This window comes from Lissotriton vulgaris, chromosome 7 (assembly GCF_964263255.1).
Source record: "Lissotriton vulgaris chromosome 7, aLisVul1.2, whole genome shotgun sequence".
NCBI classification, from domain to species: domain Eukaryota; kingdom Metazoa; phylum Chordata; class Amphibia; order Caudata; family Salamandridae; genus Lissotriton; species Lissotriton vulgaris.
In genome coordinates, this window is record NC_141695.1 from 72,128,638 (window position 1) to 72,150,493 (window position 21,856).

Here is a 21,856-nt window from a genome sequence, read left to right on the forward strand (position 1 = left end):
CATTGTGATGAGTACAGAGCTGACAGTTGTTCTCAAACTTCAAGTTAAAATCTGTTTCTAGATCTATTGCATCCATATATGTCAATGGGGGAACATCATTTACAACGCAACTTTTACCACGCAGTGTCTTTACGACGCAAGTATTACAACGCATGCCATTACAATGCATTGCGCTGGGGGGCGCTCTAGGATAGAGAATGGATTTAATTTACTATCCAACACCTTCCCTACTATCCACAGGGACTGGAGTTGGAATAGTAAATTAAACAATTCACTATCCAGCACCCCTCAACACTATGCGTTGTAACAGCCTGCGTTGTAAAACCTGCGATGTAAAGGCATGCGTAGTAAAAGCATGCGTTGTAATGTCATACATCCAGTCAATGTCCCTCAGAAGAAGACCATTTGGAAAGCCATCGCCTGGAAGGGGTAGACCCATGGACATCTACGACCGGCGTAGTACCCACTGCCCAAAGAGTTGGGAGGATCTGTGGTACTGGACCAGCAAGATCACAGAGTTCCAGCTGGGAAAGACCTCCCAAAATGGAGGGGCGAGCGCTGGATCCTGACCCCCCCCCCCCGGATGGCCTGCATACAAGCAGTGGTCTACCCGGACCTTGGTGAGTAGTTGAGGGCCCAGCAGCAGCAACAAGGTGGTGAATCCAGGCCAGAGTCATACACAATACTCTGCCACATTTGTGTGTTACAGGCAGGCATATCCAAACCAAGATTAGTGGTGGCCCATGTGCCACACACAATCTGAGTCATTGTTAGTATAAGTGTGGTAGTAGGTTTGTTTGATGGGGCTATTGTCTTTATGACCTGGAATACAGCAGAGACCTGTCCACATCCACTCCTCTCCATTTGAGTAGACACCTGGCTAACTGACATTGGTAATCATTTCACATTATCAGCAAATCTTAGTGACAATTGAACCACATAGGCAGCTGGTCATGTTTGTGTGAGGATTAATGTACCCCCACTACTGTGTCTCGTTTGATGTTGAGCTTATTGCATGTGACTTGACATAGGGTTCTGAGTACATGCAGTGACTGCACAACAGTTCACATTGGTAATTCCTTGTTATACAATGAAATTAGTGTGAAAACATCATTGGTGCCAACCGCAGTAGTGCCTACATGTGGGACAGTGTGCATTTGGCAAATGATAGTTCATCTGCATTAGTGTCCCTAAACACTCATGCATGAGTGAGTGAGATGTAGAGCTTTGGGGATCCTATGTGAGTGTCTGCACTGATCCTCACAAGGCAATTTAACATGCAATATCAAAGAGTGGTTTGATGTGCCTGCCCATTGTAACTCTAGTGATCACACGCCAATTATCATAGATGGAAAGGGACACCCAAAGCCTTCAAAGGTGTATTAGCATGTAGATATACAATCTCTGACTGGTGTCATCACCTGTACCAAGCAAGATTGGGGAGGTTCATAAGGCTAGACAGAGTTTTGTGCTATGTGAATTCAGAGTATCTATCGCACTAATGTTAGGAGCTCAGTGTTTTCTGGGAACTTTATCTGTTAAATCTGATACATAGCTAAACTTGAAATGTTTAGAGGTAGTGTTCAAATTATATCATTTGGAGTCCAAAGTGTCATCATTGTGCAATGAGCATTTGCATTAGCATTAGCATTAGCGCCGAGACACCATTTTTGGTCTTTGTGCGCTTTACAAATGTCATTATCATTATCATTATCATCATGTGACATGATGTCTTCCACACAAGTTATTGATAGGTCATTGCTGTTCAACTTGGCTTTCATGACATAATGATGTGTTATGTGAGATAGGTAGATCTGCTGGACTCTGGGCCTTGCATGAGCATTGTGTATATCACATCAATTGATCCATCATACTTGGTTGCTTCTCTTTACAATGCCATGCAACAAGTTCCAAAGTATGCCAGTTGATCAACTATCCGAGTAGGAACATAAGGATAGAGTGTAGAGGATTCCATCCTTGCATTTGGGCCAGTCTGGAGTTCTGACATGAGTGGCCTAAAGTGTTTGCAGGTTATGTAGCATGCATGCATGTATGTATTCATGCCCATTCTGAAGCCTATGGAGTGAACCATGAAGGTGTTGTGATGTGTGGAATTCTTTAATGTTTTCTGGTGGTTTATGATGGTCAGGTGTGGAAATGCAGTTGTAAAAAACCCATTCTACATGTCGTTTCGGATATATCCAAGGCAAGCAGAGGAGACAGGTCCAAAGTCAGTGGGGACACAGCTGATCACACTGGTTCCGAATGTGGAACATCAGACACGGACGGACCCAGTGCACCAGGAGAGTGTGAGGAGTACCCTGGAGTACAAAATCAACCACTTATCATCATCTGAGTAATACTCTGATGGACACATCCTAAGTGGTGGCAGCCCCAACAGAATCAGTTCCACCTCCATCCTTGTCCACCACCTCTGGTACCAAAGACACTCAACTTATTGTCCCCCCACAAGTTGGCTGTTCCCACTCCCCTAGTAGGGGAGGGTTATTGTTCTCGCCAGGCACCTCATCCCCTCCCCCTGTTAACCCTGCTGCCCTGAGTTGGGAGGTTATTTACCTCCTGAGGAGCATCTCTGTGGGTCAGACTGCAGAGCCGAATGCCATCCATGGGCTAAGCACCCAGATGTCTTTTCAGGGAGCAGTCCTCCACCCATCTCAAACTTCCCCCCTCCTACCCCTTCTCCATCCACATTCCGTCTTCCCAATCCTATCCCAAGCATGCACACATCTACACATGCACACACTTTAACAGACTCAAGCAGCACAAACAAACACAAGACATCCAAGAAACTCACACATTCATGCATTCACCAGGCACACTCCTCCCTCACCACTTCCAGCATAGCCCCAAGCACCACAGCAACAAATACAGACCCCTACACATACTCCCATATTCACAGCCACAGCACCAACACTTAATGACCCCTCCACAGACACACCCATACCTGCAGCCACAACACCAACACTCACTGACCTCTCTACTGACACACACATATCCGCAGACACTGCACCCATACTCACAACACCCAGCACATCTACATTACTCTCACCCAAAAAACATAAACTCTCACCGACACCCACCCAACAGACACCAACACAACACACACTGTGAACAGAAGACTCCCCATGAATCACTCCTGTTTGCCCCTGCCCTTGCCCTTACCCCAGTGACACTGCCCCCTCCAGCCCCAAAACACAGCCTTCCTACACAAGTAAACTGAGTCCTAAAAAGGAAAGAAACTTTTAATCCTACCCCAAAAAACTTTAAACTAATGATGCCCCCTCCCAATCAAAATGCACCGTCCCCCAGGTCCCAGCCTTTCAGTGTTCCCCGTGATAGAGCCATAGCTATCCTGCAGAGTGTTTCCATAGTACCCTTAATATAAATCTCACAATGATCCTGTGTACTCCCATTGACTTATATTGCCTTTTCATGTGGGCAATGTGTAAAAGTCTGCTACAGAGTTGTAGTAGAGAAGTTGTGTGTGACTTTACTGACTCCTCCATACAGATGTTTCTTTAAAATGAAAAGAGAACATGAGATGTGTGCAATCATGCAGGGGTGTTACATTTGCAATAGAATCTTGGTTAGACTGAGTTATGATTGAAGGCCTCATGGTAGTTGTAGTCACTTCAATGTCACTTTACCAACACTTGACAAATAATAACCTGCATTATTAGTGTAGATGAGTAGTGACATGGGAGAGAATTGAGAAGGGGCAACAGCCCACCCACTGAACCCTCCAGCACCGACAAAGCTGCCTACAGCCTCAGACGCGGTATCGAGGACTGTGCCAACACCCTCGCACCGCTGAAGAAACCCCCCCACAGAGACACCAGCAAGAGGGCCAGCCTGTTCTGCCCAGAACTCCTAGCCTCCAAGCAAGCCTGCCGGAAACTAGAGAAGAAATGTCACCGTGAACAAACTCCGGACAGCCACGCAGCACACAAGGACGCCATCCGCAACCACCACAACCTCATCAGGGCGGCCAAGAGGACCTCCTTCAAAGACTGCCTTGACATCAACGCACACAATAGCAAGGAGCTCTTCAACATTGTGAAGGAACTCTCCAACTCCAGCTCCAACACCAAGGACATCCTGCCGTTGCAAGCCCTGTGCGACTCCCTCCCCACCTTCTTCCACCGCAAGATCATAGACATCCTCAACAGCTTCAACACCCAGACAGCCCCAACAGACAGCAACACTACAAACCCTCCATACACCATTGACCACGACCCCCTGCTAGCCTGGGCCAATGTGAGCATCGATGACACCATCAAGACCATGCGCTCAATCCACTCCGGCTCTCCGTCAGACCCATTCCCGCACCACGTCTTTAACAGAGCAAGCAGCTCCATCGCACCCCACCTGCGCAACATCATGAATCTCTCCCTTGAGACTGCAACCCTCCCAAAGATCTGTAAACACGCCGAGATCAACGCCCTACTCAAAAAACCTAGTGAGCTTTTTGTCGAACCGTTCCTTTCAGGTTTTCTCTAAGAATAACAATTCTAGCACTTTGGTCTCACCTTATGGAGTACCTCAGGGGTCTATTTTAAGTCTGCTGCTTTTTAATATATATATAATACCTTTGGCAACAATAGCAGAGGAAGCCGGACTTACTATATTTTCCTACGCAGATGACACCCAGCTTGTCTTCTCTTTATCGGCAGTTGACAAGGCTGAGGTGTCGCCCCTTGGATGCACACCAACAAATTGAAGCTCAACGGTGGCAAAACAGAGCTTCTGATCCTGGACAAACAAAAAGAGCTTTGGGGCCCTATGCATTGGCCAATGGAAATGGATCCTACCCCTCAACCAGTGCAGGCTGTGCGTAACTTGGGCATCATGATTGATGACAAACAGTCTATGCAACAACAAGCAGTAAAGACAGCCTCAATATGCTTTGCCTTTCTAAAATGGCTGAGGAAAATCCTTTGGCAGTTACCAGAGTGGGCCCAAAAGACGGTAGTCCAGGCTCCTATTGTTTCCAGACTGGACTACGGTAACATCTTATATTTAGGAATCAATAAAGAGGTCACTCGTCGGCTGAAAATGATCCAAAATGACACAGCCAGACTTCTATTTTGCCGTCATAAAAGGACCCATATTTCAGACTACGTACGCGACCTACACTGGCTTAAGATTGGCAACCGCTCCAAATTTAAAGCTCTTTGCTTTATGTTCAGAATTAACACAGGAATGGCTCCCAGCTATCTCTGTATGCTGGTCCAAAAATACATCCCTTCTCGTCATCTTCGATCATCCAATCAGGCTAAATTCGCAGTCACCAGATTTAAACGTGTGAGGATGGGTAGCCGCTCTTTTGCTCAGCTGGCCCCTGCTCGTGGAATTCACTACCTCTTCAGCTACGGTTGGAACAGAACTATGTTAAATTCTGTAAAGGCATTAAGTCATGGTTGTGTCAATCAATAATTTCCTCCTGATCCCTCCTAAAAATAGCGTTGCACCAGAGCACCGGGAAACCTACGGGTAGCTGTTGCACTATATAAGCTCACTAAATAAAATAACAAATAAGAGACCTCAAGAACTTCCGGCCCATCTCTCTGTTCTCCTTCCCAGCCGAGGTCATCGGGAAAACCGTCAACAGACAGCTAACCCGATACCTCGAAGAAAACAAAATCCTGGACCCTTCCCAGTCAGGGTTCCGCAGCAACCACAATACGGAGACTGCCCTCATCGCTGCCACCGACGACATCAGGACCCTGCTGGACAACGGCGAGACCGCAGCACTTATCCTCCTATACCTCTCTGCCGCCTTCGACACAGTCTACCACCGAACACTACGAGCACGCCTCTACGCCGCAGGGATCTGAGACAAGGCTCTGGATTGGACCACCTCCTTCCTCTACAGCAGAAACCAGAGCGTCCACCTCCCCCCATTCCGTTCCAAAGCCTCCGAGATCATCTACGGCGTACCCCAGGGATACGCACTCAGCCCCACACTGTTCAACATTTACATGGCCCCGCTCGCACACGTAGCCTGACAGCACAACCACAACATAATCTCCTACGCCGACGACACTCAGCTGCAGACTCAACTACGGAAACGTCAAACCACTACAATGCATCAAAAAACGCCTCGGCACGACTGATCCTCAACATACCATGCCACGGCCACATCACCCTCCACCTGAGAAACCTCCACTGGCTCTCTGTCGACAAAAGGATATCCTTCAAGCTCCTCACCCACACACACAAGGCACGCCACAAGACTGGCCCAGCCTACCTCAACAGACGGCTCTCCTTCTACATCCCCAACTACCAGCTACGCTACGCCGACCTCTCACTCGCCACCGTCTCGCGCATACGAAGAAAAACCACTGGTGGTAGATCCTTCTCCCACCTCACCGACAATACATGGAACACCCTCCCACTGAGCCTACAACAGACCCAAAACCTGCAGACCTTCAGGAGGATACTCAAGACCTGGCTGTTCGATCAGTAGCCCCTCCAAGCACCTTGAGACCCTTGCGGGTATGTAGTGCACTTTACAAATGATTGATTGATTGATTGATTGATTGAATGATTGATTGATTGATTGTATTATCTTGGTTAGGCATGCAGTGGCAAGACTTCATCGTAGTTGTAGTCACTTCAGTCTCACTTTGGCAACACTTGAGAAATGGTAACCTGCAACCATAATAGCCCGGAGGCAATCAGCATCACTGCCTTAATTCAGGAAGGACTTCAAGACCTGGCTCTTCGACTGAACCACAGTGCCTTTGATAGATCAGCAAACCCCCCTCCGGCACCTTGATACCCTTACGGTTGAGCAGTCACACTTTACAAGTCAATTGATTGATTGATTGACTGAGAGTTGTAGTGATATGCCTCTTGGTAGTTGTAGTCACTTCTGTTACACTTTAGCAACACTTGAGAAATGGTAACCCACACAACCAGTTAACATAAGTAGTAACATGGGAGATAAGTATGAAGGGTCAAAAAGAGTGTAGCATCTTGGTTAGAGTTGTCGGGTCAAGGCCCCCTGGTAGTTGTAGTCACTTCAGTCTTACTTTAGCAGCACTTGAGCAATGCTTAACTGCATGAACAGTGAACATCAGTAGTAACATGGGAGACAAGTGAGAATTGTCAAAAGGAGTGTAGCATGTTGGATAAAGTTGTAGTGACTAGGGGCCAGATGTAGGTGGCCAAATACCGGTCAGTACTGGCCGATTTCGGCCGTTACCGACCGGTATTTGGTTTTTGAGATGTAGGGGGCCCTAATTTTAACAAATCTGTAAATTTACCGATTCAGTAAATTTACCGATTCGGGAAAATACCGAATCGGTAAATTTCCCGAATCAGTAAATCTGGATGTAGGTGGCACTGAAAACAGTGCCACAGGCCCTTTAGAATTTGTTATTTACTATCAAATACTATTTAATGGTAAATAACGAATTCCTGTGTACATGCACATCTGTGCATGTACACCTGTGCCATGTGGCACACATACATGCTCTAAGGGCATGTATGTGTGTCACATGCTACACAAACCTGGATCAGGGGTGCAACAGGGTGTCAAAGTGACACCCTGTCCCCCATGTCTATTGGGTAATTTTACTGAATCGGTATTTACCGAATCGGTAATTGCCATTGGTTCCTATGGGCCAAGGCCCATAGGAATCAATGGCAATTACCCAATCGGTAAATATCGATTGGGTAATTACCGAATATTACTGATTGGTAAAATTATTTGGTAAAAATACCTACATAGCATTTACCTATTAGTAAATACTGAATCTGTAAAATTCGGTATTTACGAATCGGTAAATGCCATTTACCTACATCTGGCCCTAGGTCTCATGGTATTTGTTGTCACTTTAGTCTCACTACAGCAATACTCTGCGCATTGGAATAGTATATCCTATAGATATGACGTAGGACTGAGGTCGACTGGGTCTCTATCAAATATACTAAACTTAATAGTGAGTGCCAGCTAGCTCAAAGGTCACTAGAAACTTTCTTGAATTCACAAGAAGAGATTATTTTCTGACAACCGCATAAACATGACAACTTTGTTTCCCAAGAATAAGAATATATCTCTCAGAGTTGTGTAAAAAATAGATAAGTATTTCACTCAGTCAATCGTGCATGCTTCGTGATCAGTGCGTCAGCTGGAGAATCAGCTTTTTTGGCACTTGCTGTAGCAAGCTGCGTCGGGCAAGTAGATAGTCAAACTGCTCCGAACCACTGTAGTTTGCTATAGCAAGTGAAGGTATATTTATACCTTGAAGGTGTTTAGGAATGCCACAGTTTGACGTAAAGTCGGTCATAAGAACGTCATAATGAACCCCTTGGGAATAGTTGTTCATTGTAAAACTAACTGAGTTCTTGGAGAAATCAATATTAAAGTAAGGGGAAGTTCCCTGACTGCTTAAGCCGATTTTCCAAGAAATCGTTGTGACGTTTGGTACAGGTGGAAGTAGCCATGCCTGTATTTGCTTAGCATGGGCTATGCCTAAATAAGGGTTGGATTTATATGCCTCTATTAGGACAATGTGAATTGTACCTATGTAAGGGCATGAATATGGAAAATTCACTTGCAGCCTAAAACGCCACATAACATTTCCATCAGTAGTAACATGGGCAAGAAGTGAGAAGGGTCAAAAGGAGTATAGCATCTTGGTTTAGAGTTGTACTGACAATGCCTCATGGTAGTAGTAGTCACTTAAGTCTAACTTTAGCAACACTTGAGAAATGGTAACCTGCATTATACATGTATCTCAGTAGTGTCATGGGAGATAATTAAGAAGGGGCAAACATTATGGGGTCTATTAGTATGGCGTTTGGATCACCCTACTGGCGGTGGCGATCCGCACGCCAAAACACCCCGCCGGTCGAACTTTTACCCTCCACCACATTAGCATGGCTGGGGATACTGTGGCAGATGGAAAGACCGTCCGATGCTTTTCCGCCGGTAGGCAATCGTCACGATAGCCTACTGGGCCGAAATGGCCCACAATATGGTGGCGATGCCTTGCAGGCAACGCCATCCATATTAGGATGGTGGCGGTTTCATGACTTTCCATGTCGGAGACTCTGGCTTGCGGAGTTCTCTTTGGGGGCCTGTTGCGGGCCCGCTGGATGGTGGGGGGCTGCACTAGGCGGGTACCCCCCAACATTGGCATGCACAAGGTGGCAGTCACCATGCAGTGCCTGTCATGTTGTGCATATATTGCATTGTGGCGGATGCTGCTCACAGCACCGCCCACCACAATGCAATATATACAGGATGCCACCGCGGCAGTGACATCCTAATTGCCGGTGCCGGACCGTCATACTAATAGACCCCTATGTGTGACAGAAATGAATAGATGTGACCTTGTTGAGGAGTTGGTGTTGTGGATCACAAAATAGTGAACACATCACTGTCACAGTATATAATTTGCAAACACATGTCCATTTGTGTACAGTGTGCCTGTGCAGTACCAGTATTTTGGCCTAGGAAGCCATCCTACAGATGTATTTTTGATGATTGATAAGAAACAATCCCACACATGGTCCTTGTGTATGTGTAAATGACTTTGCAAACCACCTCCCTTCCCTGGTCCATTGCGGTGCATTGTTTGGATGAGAAGTGTATGGCATCAGGTGATTGTATGACTGATCAGTGATTTCGTCCTTGACGCACTGGGTTTTGAAAGTAGTCGAGGAGATAGAGCAGCAGCAGGAGGTTCACAATGGGCTCCACGATGGTAAAAGATGTGTAGAGGTGAGTAGTGGTTTGTTTAGACCCTATATACCTCCCCTTACACTGTCTCATATGTGGTGGTTGGACCGTCACACCGGCTGTAAGGCAACTTAAAATTGGGTGGGCGATTTCACTGGTGGTCCCAGCCTCCCACAGCCTCATAAGCCCGCTCCGCGGCCACCACAGTCAGAGTTGGTTGGCAGTGTCAGCACTTCGGCAACATTCTTCGCAAAGCCAATCATAACAACTCGTAATATGGCAGTCTGGCCGCCGAACTCATCGCGCTCCGACCACCACCTCCAATATAGCAGCTGCACATTAAGTATTGTCGAAGTTGGTAACTGGATGGCATCTGTGTATGACAAGACTGACAGGCCAAGAGAGCCTATTAAACATGCAAGGCATGAAACCGCGAACCCTGCAAGGTAGGGAGAAAGGCGCAAAAACACACTGACCAGGGGAAAATTGTAAAATAAACACACAAAGGAGTAGGAAAGTAATAAACAAGTGAAAATATATTATAAAAAGGGTGATGTGTGGAGCAAAATGGTGTGGATTTGGTTGGATGAGGCCTAGGGACAGGGGATGGATAGCCAGGACCAGGCCTTAAAAGCAAAATGGCCATGCATTTGCAGATGCAGTTTACTCTGTTTTTTACAAACAGCGACACCAGTGTGAATTTCTTATGAGGTATGAGTGAGACACTTCTCTCACAATTTCATATAGTTTCACCAAATGTCTGGGTAATTACACATGATTACGCTATGCAGAATTAAGGAATATACGCCCAGGCCTAATAAAAAAACACACACCTGGAGCCCACCACATTCTGTTGTCTTCAGTATGAGGTATAAAAGCAAAGTTACAACATGCACTTTGATTTGGTAATCATATTATTAGGACTAAAGGGAAACAATTTTTCCCAGGAATGTATTCACATGGGTATACAACGTTTACCAAGCATTTTTTACCACGCACTACACTTACAACGCAGGCATTACCACGCATACCATTACAACGCATTGCGCTGGGGGGCGCTCTAGGATAGGGAATAAGTTTAATTTTATATACAACACCTTCCTTAGTATCCACGGGGACTGGAGTTGGAATATAAAATTATACTTACCACTATGCAGCACCTTAAAGCGCTATGCGTTGTAACGGAATGCATTGTAAATACCGCGTTGTAATGGTATGCGTGGTAATGGTATGCATGGTAACGTCATACATCCATTCACATGAAGTAACATTTCTGTCTCTTACAAGCATTTTGAAGCATCCTTATTGTGTTAAGCCAGAGTATTTCAAAGGTTCTGTAATAAATAACAAAATAATAGATAAACAAGCACCCACTTATAATGTTCTCCATGACGTTGCCCCTACAATGATGAATAAAGTATGCGCTGATCTTTAAAACAGTATCAAATGTTTCTAACTGATGGATAGGCACACCCACATATTACTAGCAAACACTTTGATGTGGGCTTCAATATAGTGCCTCAGATCCTGCAACACAGCTCAATTATTTGGCCCTTTTATCAAATGATAAACACAAATGCAATTGTTGCTTGTTGTGATATGGTCCTAACCGCACATATTTGTAAGTAGTCACAATGGGCATTTTCTGATTGATACAATCAGACACAAATGTAAAATACCACATGGTGGTTCTTTTGTTATGGAAAAATCATATACTCACCTGCAATTAACCGAACAATGTGCCCCTCGTAATAAATAAAAATCACACAAATAATAACTACAATATTTTTTACATCAGTCACATGTAATGACAGAGGAAAAATAGTCATTCATTTATAAACCAATCTCACACTAGTATTTTACATGCCAAAATAATCTAATTTGTGCAATTAACTCCCAGGCCTTAGCTGAGTCACTGGAGTTTTATGTTTGGAAATTGACATTACAGGACTTGGGCCCAATGTACGAACACAAAGTTTTTACCCATTCTGTGTCTATGGGGATAATGTGTTCATACATAGGGCTCCGACTCCTGTAATGGCTGCAAGCAACTTTTTTCATGTTGTGAGCTGACAATCAAAGCCTCCTTGTGCCAATCAAAACGTGCTATTTTTGAAATGGCATTCCCGCAAGGTCTCACGCTGACCCAACCATCCAGATATGTGTTAACATTTGGCCCTTGATTTCTGAAAAACTACCTAATGGATTTACACCAAATCACAAAAAGCACAATTGTGGACCAAGTTCTAGCTTCCTGACAAATTTGGTGAAAATTTCTTTCGGCAGTTTTTGCTTTCACCCTGCCTAAATAACTCCATGGAAAATGCATCAGGATTTTAAGTTTTGGGATCCCCCTTATTTCTCAGTCCTCACTTGATGGACTACTCCAAAACTTTCCATACGCAAACTAATTGAAGAAGAGCACCTTTTTGATGTCTTGTGGAGATTCATGAAACAGTGCTTAAGTTATTAGCAACACAAAAAGCACTTTTTAATGGAATAGCTGACCTAACTATCACTATCCAATGGCAATGGGTGGTTTACATATTTAGACTAAGGGCAAAGACTGCCATACTCACGGTGGTGGTCTGAAGCCTCCTAGGTGGTCCGACTACCCGATTATGGCCATGGCAGTTGGACCACCACAAGACCACCGAACCCACCAGGATCTTGAATGCAGAGGTGGCGGTGGTGAGGAAGGCAGCGGGGATGAGAGGCGGTGCCAATGCCAGCACCACGTCCCATTCACAACCTGCCTTTTTGCTGAATATTTCATGGCTGGATCCCGCGAAAAAAGGTTGACAGGAAGAGAGGCCAGGGGCCCCATACAGTTCCCAGGGCGCTTGTACCCACTGGGAAAAGTGTATGGGGGCTTATGTTGTGCCCCTCACTCATTGCACTGTCGTGGGTAGACTGTATGCGATGCACGACGTGGTGCATGATACACAGCAGAAGCATATGCTTCGGCTCTCCCTGAGTTGAAGCATGCCACTATCATGGCACCATCATGGCACTACCGACACAACATCACCAGCATGGCAGTGTAATTACAACTTGGCGGTCAGGTTACGGCTGACTTGGCGGCGTTCTACCAACCGGTAGGCCACCAAACTCAATATGAGGCCTCAGTGTGGTCTAAACTATATTTCTCACTTTCAAACACGGAAGGGCGAAATATTGATTAGATAACATTTAGTCGGGGTTTTAAGGGGTAATAAAGTGTAGTGCAGTGTACTTTAAAAAAAGGCATTTTATGAAACGAATTGTGGTCTAAACTACATTACACACTTTCAATTTTGAAATAGTGAAATATTGTTTAGAACACACTAAGGTCCTGATAACGATGCCGGTTGGACTCTTGTCCAACTGGCACCATAGCAGAAGCAGGAGAGCTTGACTTGAAGTTGGAGGTCCCGCTGCCCTGATTTGGATTAGGAAATAAACAAATTAAAAACATTCCTGCACCATGTGGCAGGCACTATTGGCAGGAGGTAAGGGGGCCCGGCTAGGGCCTCCCAAAGTCACTTTCTGCCTGCCTTTTCATGGCGGGTGAACCGCAATGAAAGGGTAGCTGGAATTGGACAGTATAATCCCTATGGCGGTGCCTGAGCAGGCACTTCCATCATTTTAGGGATTACTGACCCTTCCATGCACCGATGGGCTCCTTGTGCCTGTCGGAAGCTCAGTGGACAGTCTATCCACCAGAAGCGCCAAGATACTGTAGGTGAACGTGCGCTCAATAAATACCATTTACCATACCATAGCATACCATGCCTCCACCGGCCTCATTGTAATCAGGCGGGCAGACCGCCGGGGCAGATGTCAGTAGGTCCCATACAGGCAAGTTGTCGTTGTCATACCCACCGATATCGTTTTCAGACATTTAGTCTGAGTTTTAAGAGATAATATAGCATAGTACAGTGTACTTAAAAAAGGCATTTTATAATTACTATCTTACACTGCCCTATGTTTTTATGTGTGAATATTCTGCAGTTGTAAACATACTACTGACACATTATCATAAACTTACACAACAATGTAAGTTTACCTTTGTGAATCAGGCCTTATAGTTTAAAGCCTTGATAACATTGGTTAATGTACACTGCTAGAGTGGCACATTAGCATGCAGCACATTAATGACCATGAGTACTAAGGCAATAGAATTGGGCAAAACTGAGAAACCCTTGCAAAAACGTATGAGGGCTGCAAAATAACACTATTGCCCTCTATCAAAATGCATTTGCAACAGGGCTAATAATTGAAAGAAATTGGTAGTTATTGTTGTCTAGGTCTGATTTAGCTTGGCGACTACAACAACCTCTTTAGAAATTCAGTTTCCTTTTCTTTTCTTTTCTTCTATATAAGAATTTTAAATTTAAATTTAAAATTTAAATTTAAAAACATTTATAAAGCGCGAACAAAGGCCCTTGGGCATCTCGGCGCTAAAGTTACTGCAGTGTGTTGAGCCTCATCGGACAGGGGTTCATTGGTTAAAGAGCCATGTTTTTAGTTGCTTGCGGAATGTCCAGAGGGAGGGGCTAATTCTGATCGATTCTGGTAGAGTATTCCACAATTTAGGTGCAGCTACCATGAATCTTCTGTCCCCCCAAGTGTGGTAAAATTAATTACCTATGCATAATTTATACGGTAAAATCAATAAGAATAACTCAGATAAATAAGAGGCAAAATCCGGGATATTGAGGTTTACTCAAAAGGGTTTTATTCCTTAAAAAGGAATTGGGTTATTGGCTCGAGCCAAGGTGGCATACCATTCCGTCACCACACAGGTTCGGGAAGGGGCAGACAGACAACATATTATTTACAGAAGTTCATATATATAGTCAATGCATTACATTAAACGAATAGGCAGTAGGCGTAACAGCTGGAAAAAGGAGAGATAACATATGAATACGTTATAGAAAAGGCGTTGCAATAGGCGGGCATAAAGGCGTGCACTAAAAACGTCATTCATCATGATGTCACAAATGGGTGGATACATAGGAGAATCTTGCAGTGTCAGCAGAAATTCATGGCAGAGATGCGCGCGCAGCAGCTTGACGTGTGTCTGACGTGTAACTGGAGGGTGAAGGGGACTTGACATTTGAACACCACTAGTGTAGACATAAGTATAGGATGTCAGATCAACCTAATCCCAAATCGTATCTGATATCGTATGGTTAAGGAACTGTAGTGTCTAGAAGGGAAGGGAAAAGGTCTCTCGGGCGGAGGCTACCTTACTGGTTGTGAGTGCGTGTATATGCGTCTACGTGTCGGCATGCGGGGTGAGGGGGCATGGGCCTACCATGGCAACGGAGTCTATGAATTACTTGCACGGAGACAGAAAGACCGGGCCCATTGCTCCTGCAGCTGGGAGGATGTTTACTTGAACTACGAGACAGGAATGTATTTTCGAGGAGCGGAGCAGATTATTCGAAGGTTGAATACAGTCTTGGCAGGCAGTGGCTGAGCCAAGCGCCGGAGACGCGCAAGGAGTAAGGCAGGGGTCACTGGTACAGAGGCAGCCTGGGTTGAGGCCCTCAGAGTCGGAAGGCAGGAAGAGGCTCGATGGCAGAATCAGGGCCTACTTCGCTTGAGCTGAAAAACGTGTAAAGTGTACCACAAAAAGACGGTGGCACGGCATATATAGGAACTGAATATTCAATCCGTTCATGGCGGATCTGAAAGAGGACATGTTAAAGATGGACGCAAATGTATTTGCGTCTTCATAGTTGACACAGGAGGGAAATCACATGCACTGCAAGCTAGTACATGGAGACGGTGGGGTACGCGCTGGGGAACACTACTCGATCAAAAATTATATTTCCTCACAAGAAACGAGTTTGGTTTGGGGTACCACTAAGTCATGCTGGGAAGATGAACGTAGCAATCTTGAGGGACGGTAAGGAATAAGGTTTTGGACAAAGAACGCCGGTCCCACGTTTTTCAGAGCCTTGTAAACCAGGCAGAGGGACTTAAACATGACTCTCTTTCTCACTGGCAGCCAGTGCAACTGTCTTATAGTGGATGCAGCCGAGTGATGTTTGGGGATGTGCCCTAAAAGCCTAGCAGCAGCATTCTGAATGGCCTGCATTTTCCAGAGCACTCTCTCCTGGGCACCCAGAAACAGTGCATTACAGTAATCTAGGGTCGACAAAACAAGGGAACTGACCAGTGTTTTGCCGGCACTTTCCGTCAGGAAAGGCAAGATTTTTTTTATAAGCCGCAGCTTATGGAAGGCCGAGGAAGAGATTTGGTTGGCATGTGGCATAAAATTTAGATGGTCGTCGAAAAGGACTCCCAAATTCCTCACTTTTTTTGCTGGGTCCGGGGGTTGGCCCATAGATGATGGCCACCAAAGGGGAGACCATTGCGGGGATAGGTTACCAAATATCACCACCTCTGACTTATCAGAGTTCAATTTCAGGCAGTTTTGAGCCATCCAACTTCCGATAGCCAACATACCTTGGTTAAAGGTGTTAGCTATTTTGGGACCGTCGTTCTTAACTGCAAGGACCAGTTGAGTGTCATCTGCATAGGAGGTCAGGCTCATCCCATGTGCCCTGATGACTTTGGCAAGGTCCGACACATAAATGTTAAAAAGTGTCGGACTAAGGGATGAGCCTTGGGGAACTCCACATGGCAGAGACAAGGGGGAGGATTCAAAAGGTCCTATGGTAACGACCTGGGATCTATTTGCCAGGAAGGAGGCAAGAAGACTCCTTGCCTTGCCTTGAATCCCAATGCTCTCGACACGGTCGACCAAGGTGGTGTGGTCGACCGTGTCAAAGGCAGCCGATAGGTCCAGCAAGATGAGAACAGCTGTGCCTCCGGCATCCCGGATGGATCTTATATCATCCGCCGCTTTGATCAGAGCGGTCTCCGTGCCGTGAAATTGGCGGAACCCGAACTGGGATTCGTCCAGGAGTTTATGTTCCTCGATAAAGGACGAAAGTTGGAGATTCATTATTTTCTCAGCTATTTTGGCCATCAATGGGAGGCTAGCGATAGGACGGTAGTTTTTCAGCTCTTCCTTATCAAGGGTGGGCTTCTTAAGGAGAGGTTTTATTAGAGTCTTTTTCAGTGTCTCTGGGAAGATGCCGGAACAGAACATAGATTTGCAGATTTCAGTTATGGCAGGGATGACTGTTTCCATAATAGGTCGTAGCACCTTCAGGGGACAAGGGTCTAGAGCTGATCCTGATTTAATAGATGACACTGTATTCTGTACCTGTAAACAGGTAGCCTCGTGAAACTGGGAAAAAGTATGACTCTGGTGGGAGATGGTGGCTGCCGGGGGAGTGGAGGAAGTGTTGGAGAAAACCCTATAGATGTCGTCAACTTTGCTAAAGAAAAAGTTGGACAGTGCGTCACAAAGCAACTGGGAGGGAGGAGGGGCAAGATCGACGGACAGACCAGCTAGTTGTTTAGTTGTCTCGTAGAGGGTTTTATTAGAGTTTTTAGCAGATTCTATCCTGTCAGAGTAGTATTTTTTCTTTGCCTCGGTGATCATGGTTTTGTAAGTGGCAACTGACTCCTTGTAACTAAGTTTGGTTTCATCAATATAGTTTTTCTGCCATAGTCTCTCTTTATGCCTGCATAGTTGCTTCTGGGTGCGTAGTACCTCAGAGTACCATGGGGCCGAGGGGGTTTGCCGGTTACGAGAGCGTTTTACAGTTTGGACCAGTGCTGTGGCTGCCGAGCTAACCCATTGGTAAAATTGATGGGTAGCAGTGTTTGGGTCGGCGGACAGGGCGGGAGACGTGTCATCCAGCAGGGTTTGTAACCTAGTTGCATCAATATCGTCCCATGCCAGGTAGGGTTGGGGAGATATAGTGCTGGTTTTATTAAACAGTGAGTCCTGTGCTGTCAGAGTGGCTAGGATAAAATGGTGGTCCGACCAGGTAAGAGGGAGGATTTGGGTAACTTGAAGACCCGGGGCATTAGTAAAGATGCCATCTAGTATATGACCCCCGTCATGTGTAGGAGCATGTACCAGGGGGATGAGGCCAAAAGTAGACATATCAGCTAGGAACACGGTGGAATCAGGGTTATCTGGGATATCGAAATTAAAATTAAAATCACCCAAAATGGTGATGGAATTATCAAGGGCGGACGCTTCCAGCGTGGTCCTAAAATCCATGATGAATTCATTCCTGGAGCCAGGGGGACGGTATAAAAGAATCCCTTTAAAGGTGTAGGATGGGGATAATGTAATCGCAAATTCTAGAGCTACACAGGAGGTAAGGGGGATGATTTTTGTTCTTACCGAAAAGGTGTCGCGGGCAACAATGCCGATGCCACCGCCTTTTATTTTAAGTTGCCTGTCCAGTCTGTGTATGGTGAACCCAGGGGGAAGAGCAATAACTAGGTCTGGATCAGATGCCTGGTCCAGCCAGGTTTCGGTCATAAATAGGAGGTCTAATTTGTAGTCCTGAATCAGGTCGTGGATATCCTGATTATGCTTGCTCAATGAACGGACATTTGAGAGTCCAATAGAATAACTTTGGTTGTTAAGGTGTTTCTGACCAGTCCGCAATTGGTGGGAAAAGGGTAGCGAGGCGTTGCACTCTGGGCAGTGCGCAACAGGGTTTATAAGCAAGGAATGGGGGGTGCGTATAAGGCAGGCCTGATGACTCGGGGGACGTAGGAGCTGGAGTTGGGAGGAGGAATAAGTAAGGCGCTGTGCTAGCGATGGTGCACCAGGGGGGGTAGCCCTAGGCCCGGGCCAGGCGCGGACGGGCGCAGACGGGCCCGCCTTTGGCGCGCCCGTCTGAATCCATTCAGACAGAAACAATCTACATAACAGTGCTTGTGTGGTCCATTTAAAACTGTTTTACATTTGTTTGAAAACATTCAAAACATTTTTTTAAACTCAGATCTTTGAAAAAGAAAATGCTGTTCACTACAGTTTGTATGCACACCCTGCGAGAAATGTCCACCATATGCAGATAACCGAAATGGAGCAAAACTTTAATGTATGCAATTTGTCCACACACATTATTCCTTCTTTCAAATAAAGATGTTCTACCAAACTGAGCGGGATATGTACAATAGAAGTGGAGGAGTGAGGCGTTAGCCGTCATGGCTCTACGCCTCACTCCGCCACTTCTGAAACACAAGGCTACACCATATTTACAACAATATGGTGCAGTCTTGCGTTTCCCCCTGTGATGGCACTACACTTTGCAGTGTAGCACCAACACAGGCACCCTTGCAACATAATGCAAGTGAGTCTGCATGCAGGGGAGGATTGTTTATGTATAGGAAGTTGTCCTGCACATAAACAATCCTGAAATGCCATGTTGTCACTTTCATGTATGCTGCTTAATGCAGCACACACGAAAGTCACAAAATTGTTTTTTTTTAAAAAAAGATTGTTCATGTACAGGAAGGGGGACATGAACAATCCATTACATTCTGCTTTTTCCATGTGTGCGGCACAAGGAAGCACATTTGGAAAAACCAAAAACAAGGCGAAATAATGCATTTCTCCTTGTTTCGCCAACTTAAGACCAGGTTTTCCCTCCTATTCTCGCCACCCTTGAGAATAGGTGGCAGAGTCAAAATTAATGGGTGTTGCCGTGGAACACCCACTGCAACGCCCACTGCCCACCCCTTTCACGCTAACTATAGCGTGATAGGGGGCCTTATCTACAAGGAAGCGTTAAGCCACATTACGTGGCTTAAAGCTGCTTTGTAAATAAGGCTAACCCCCTATCGCCACCACAATACCGTTAAAAGTGACATTGTGATGGTGATAGGGGCTTGTACATATGCCGCTCAGGCCTCTAAATCAGTCTTTCTCAAACTGTGGATCAGTTCAGAGTCGATTTCTGGTGGGTTTTAAAAAGTCTAAGCAATAAATAAGGATGCTTTTAAATTCTGTATTTTTTGTCTTGTCACATTAACTGCGCTTCAAAGACTGAGGTCAAATGTCATTCTATGTTTATGAAAGATAAGTGCATATTTTTTAACATGGGAATTGGTATTTATCAGGTCCTCTCACTTTGCAGTCTGAGAAAGAAAAGCAAATTGAATCATGTAACAATTTTGCAGGGATACAAAGAGTGTGAAATTAGAGGCAGTAACACAAAAAACTGTAAATACATTTGAATAAACTGTACACATTAAGCAGTTAGGAAAGCAGAAACAAAGATGTTAATGGGGTTAGAACAAATCAAGAAATCTTACTCGGTGATTCACATATAATACATTTCAACTCAAACCCAATTCCTACACATTATCTATTGCATACAATATTGTTTTTTTAGTCTGTGCACATTTAGTGTCCATTTCAGTGGAAAATGTGCTATTTGTAAATGACAGTGCATTACCACATGATGCTTTAGTTACATTGAAAAATATCTTCCCTAAAGTCAATTACAGCTTGGTGAATCATGAATGTTTGTCATTCTAGAAATCAGGTGGTGGGTCTAAAACGCTTGGGAAACACTGCTTAAAATCAAGAAGTAGAATGTAAATTATTTTTTTCTGGGCAGTAAAGGTGCCACTAAGATTCACAAAATGTGTGTAAATCATGATTATAACCTTTCACACTATGATATATTTTTAGCTCTTCTTAGTGCACTTTTAAACTCTGTATTTTTTAGTGTATAAATAATGGGATTACACAGTGGAGTGACTGCAATATACGACAGAGACAATATCTTGTTTTCTTTCATGGAGTATGTAGATGTTGGTCGCACATATGTAGAAACAAGAGAGACATAGAATAACATGACCACAGTGAGGTGAGAGGCACAAGTGTGGAAGGCCTTGTTCCTGCCCCCTGTTGATTTGATTTTTAGGATGGAAGAGGTGATGTAGACATAAGAAATAATGATCAAAAGAAAGGACATCATTAACAGTGTGGCTCCAAAGATATAGGTAAGAGTCTCTATTATGTGAGTATTACTGCAAGACATCTTTAGCAAAGCAGTCAGGTCACAGAAGAAGTGGTTGATGGTGTGGGACCCACAGAAGGAGAGCTCAGACACCAGTACAGTGTGTGCTACTGGAACCATGAAACTAACAACCCAGCTTCCAGCAGCAAGTCTGATGCACACAGCATTTGTCATGATGGCCATGTAATGTAAAGGATTGCAAATGGCAACATACCGATCATAAGCCATGACTGAGAGGATGAGATATTCTGTAGACACCATCATCATAACAAAATATGCCTGCAACAGGCAATCAGTGAGTGAAATATATCTGCCTCTCTGAAAAAAATGGGCCAACATTTGTGGAAAAACCACAGAAGTGTAACTAATGTCCAGAAAGGACAAATTGGTCAGGAAAAAATACATAGGTGTGTGCAGGTGTGAGTTACTGTAAATTGTTGCCATAATAAGTATGTTTCCTGCCAGAGTCATCAGGTAAATTATACAAAATGCACTAAAAAGGGGAACTTGCAACTGTGGAAGGTCTGAAAATCCGACAATCAGGAAGCCTCCCACCGAGCTGAGGTTTTCTTCTTTCATGTGTCCAGTGACACTACTAGTCATAGATGGGAAGGTGATCTGGAAATGAACAAGAAGAACAGGTAAATTCATTTATGGAATAGAGTTCATGGTCAGCGTCACATCCAACACATTGTCAGGAGACTACAGAGTCATTCTAACTATTATTTAGACACTTAGATGTATCATATTAGCTCATTCCTGTCAATAGTTAGATATCCTTATAGTTGAATAAAGGCTTCTAATGTTAGCCAATGGAGCTAATGTACTACAATGGGGAAAACATACTTGCCAGTTTTCCCTCACCAGGGCATATATATATTTTTTTATAATATACTCACTTATAGTTACAAGGCACCCTACACCTGGGAAAACTAGGAAAGCCATGATGGGTGATGTATATGTAAAACAAAGGTAGTTAAGACTTTGGAAGTACCTTTAATGCCAAAGTAGAATTTGCAAATAATTCTAATTTAAAAGCTACCTGATCAGTAGTGCTGCCTAATAAATGACAGTAGGCAACAAAGCAGGGCACACTTAAGTGTACTAAATCCACTGAGCCTCTAAACCTACATGCCCTACCATGTACTAGGGGCTCACAGGTAGGTTGTCAGTATTGATTGTACCTACACCTAATTACTATATGCCTTTTAAACACAGCATTTGCCCGGGGTCTGGT

General features: G+C 44.8%; 1 protein-coding gene across 1 annotated transcript; it reads right to left on the minus strand.

Moving 5' to 3' along the window:
• Window positions 1-20,271: 20,271 nt before the first annotated feature.
• Window positions 20,272-21,198, minus strand: LOC147700777 (olfactory receptor 5V1-like). Its single transcript, XM_086928483.1, has one exon. The coding sequence runs from the start codon at window positions 21,196-21,198 to the stop codon at window positions 20,272-20,274; it is 927 nt and encodes a 308-aa protein (XP_086784609.1).
• Between the last annotated feature and the right edge of the window lie 658 nt (window positions 21,199-21,856).

Bases quoted from the DNA above. Each gene is read 5' to 3' on its own strand.
- LOC147700777 (XM_086928483.1), bottom strand. From the start codon at position 21,198: ATGAAAGAAGAAAACCTCAGCTCGGTGGGAGGCTTCCTGATTGTCGGA.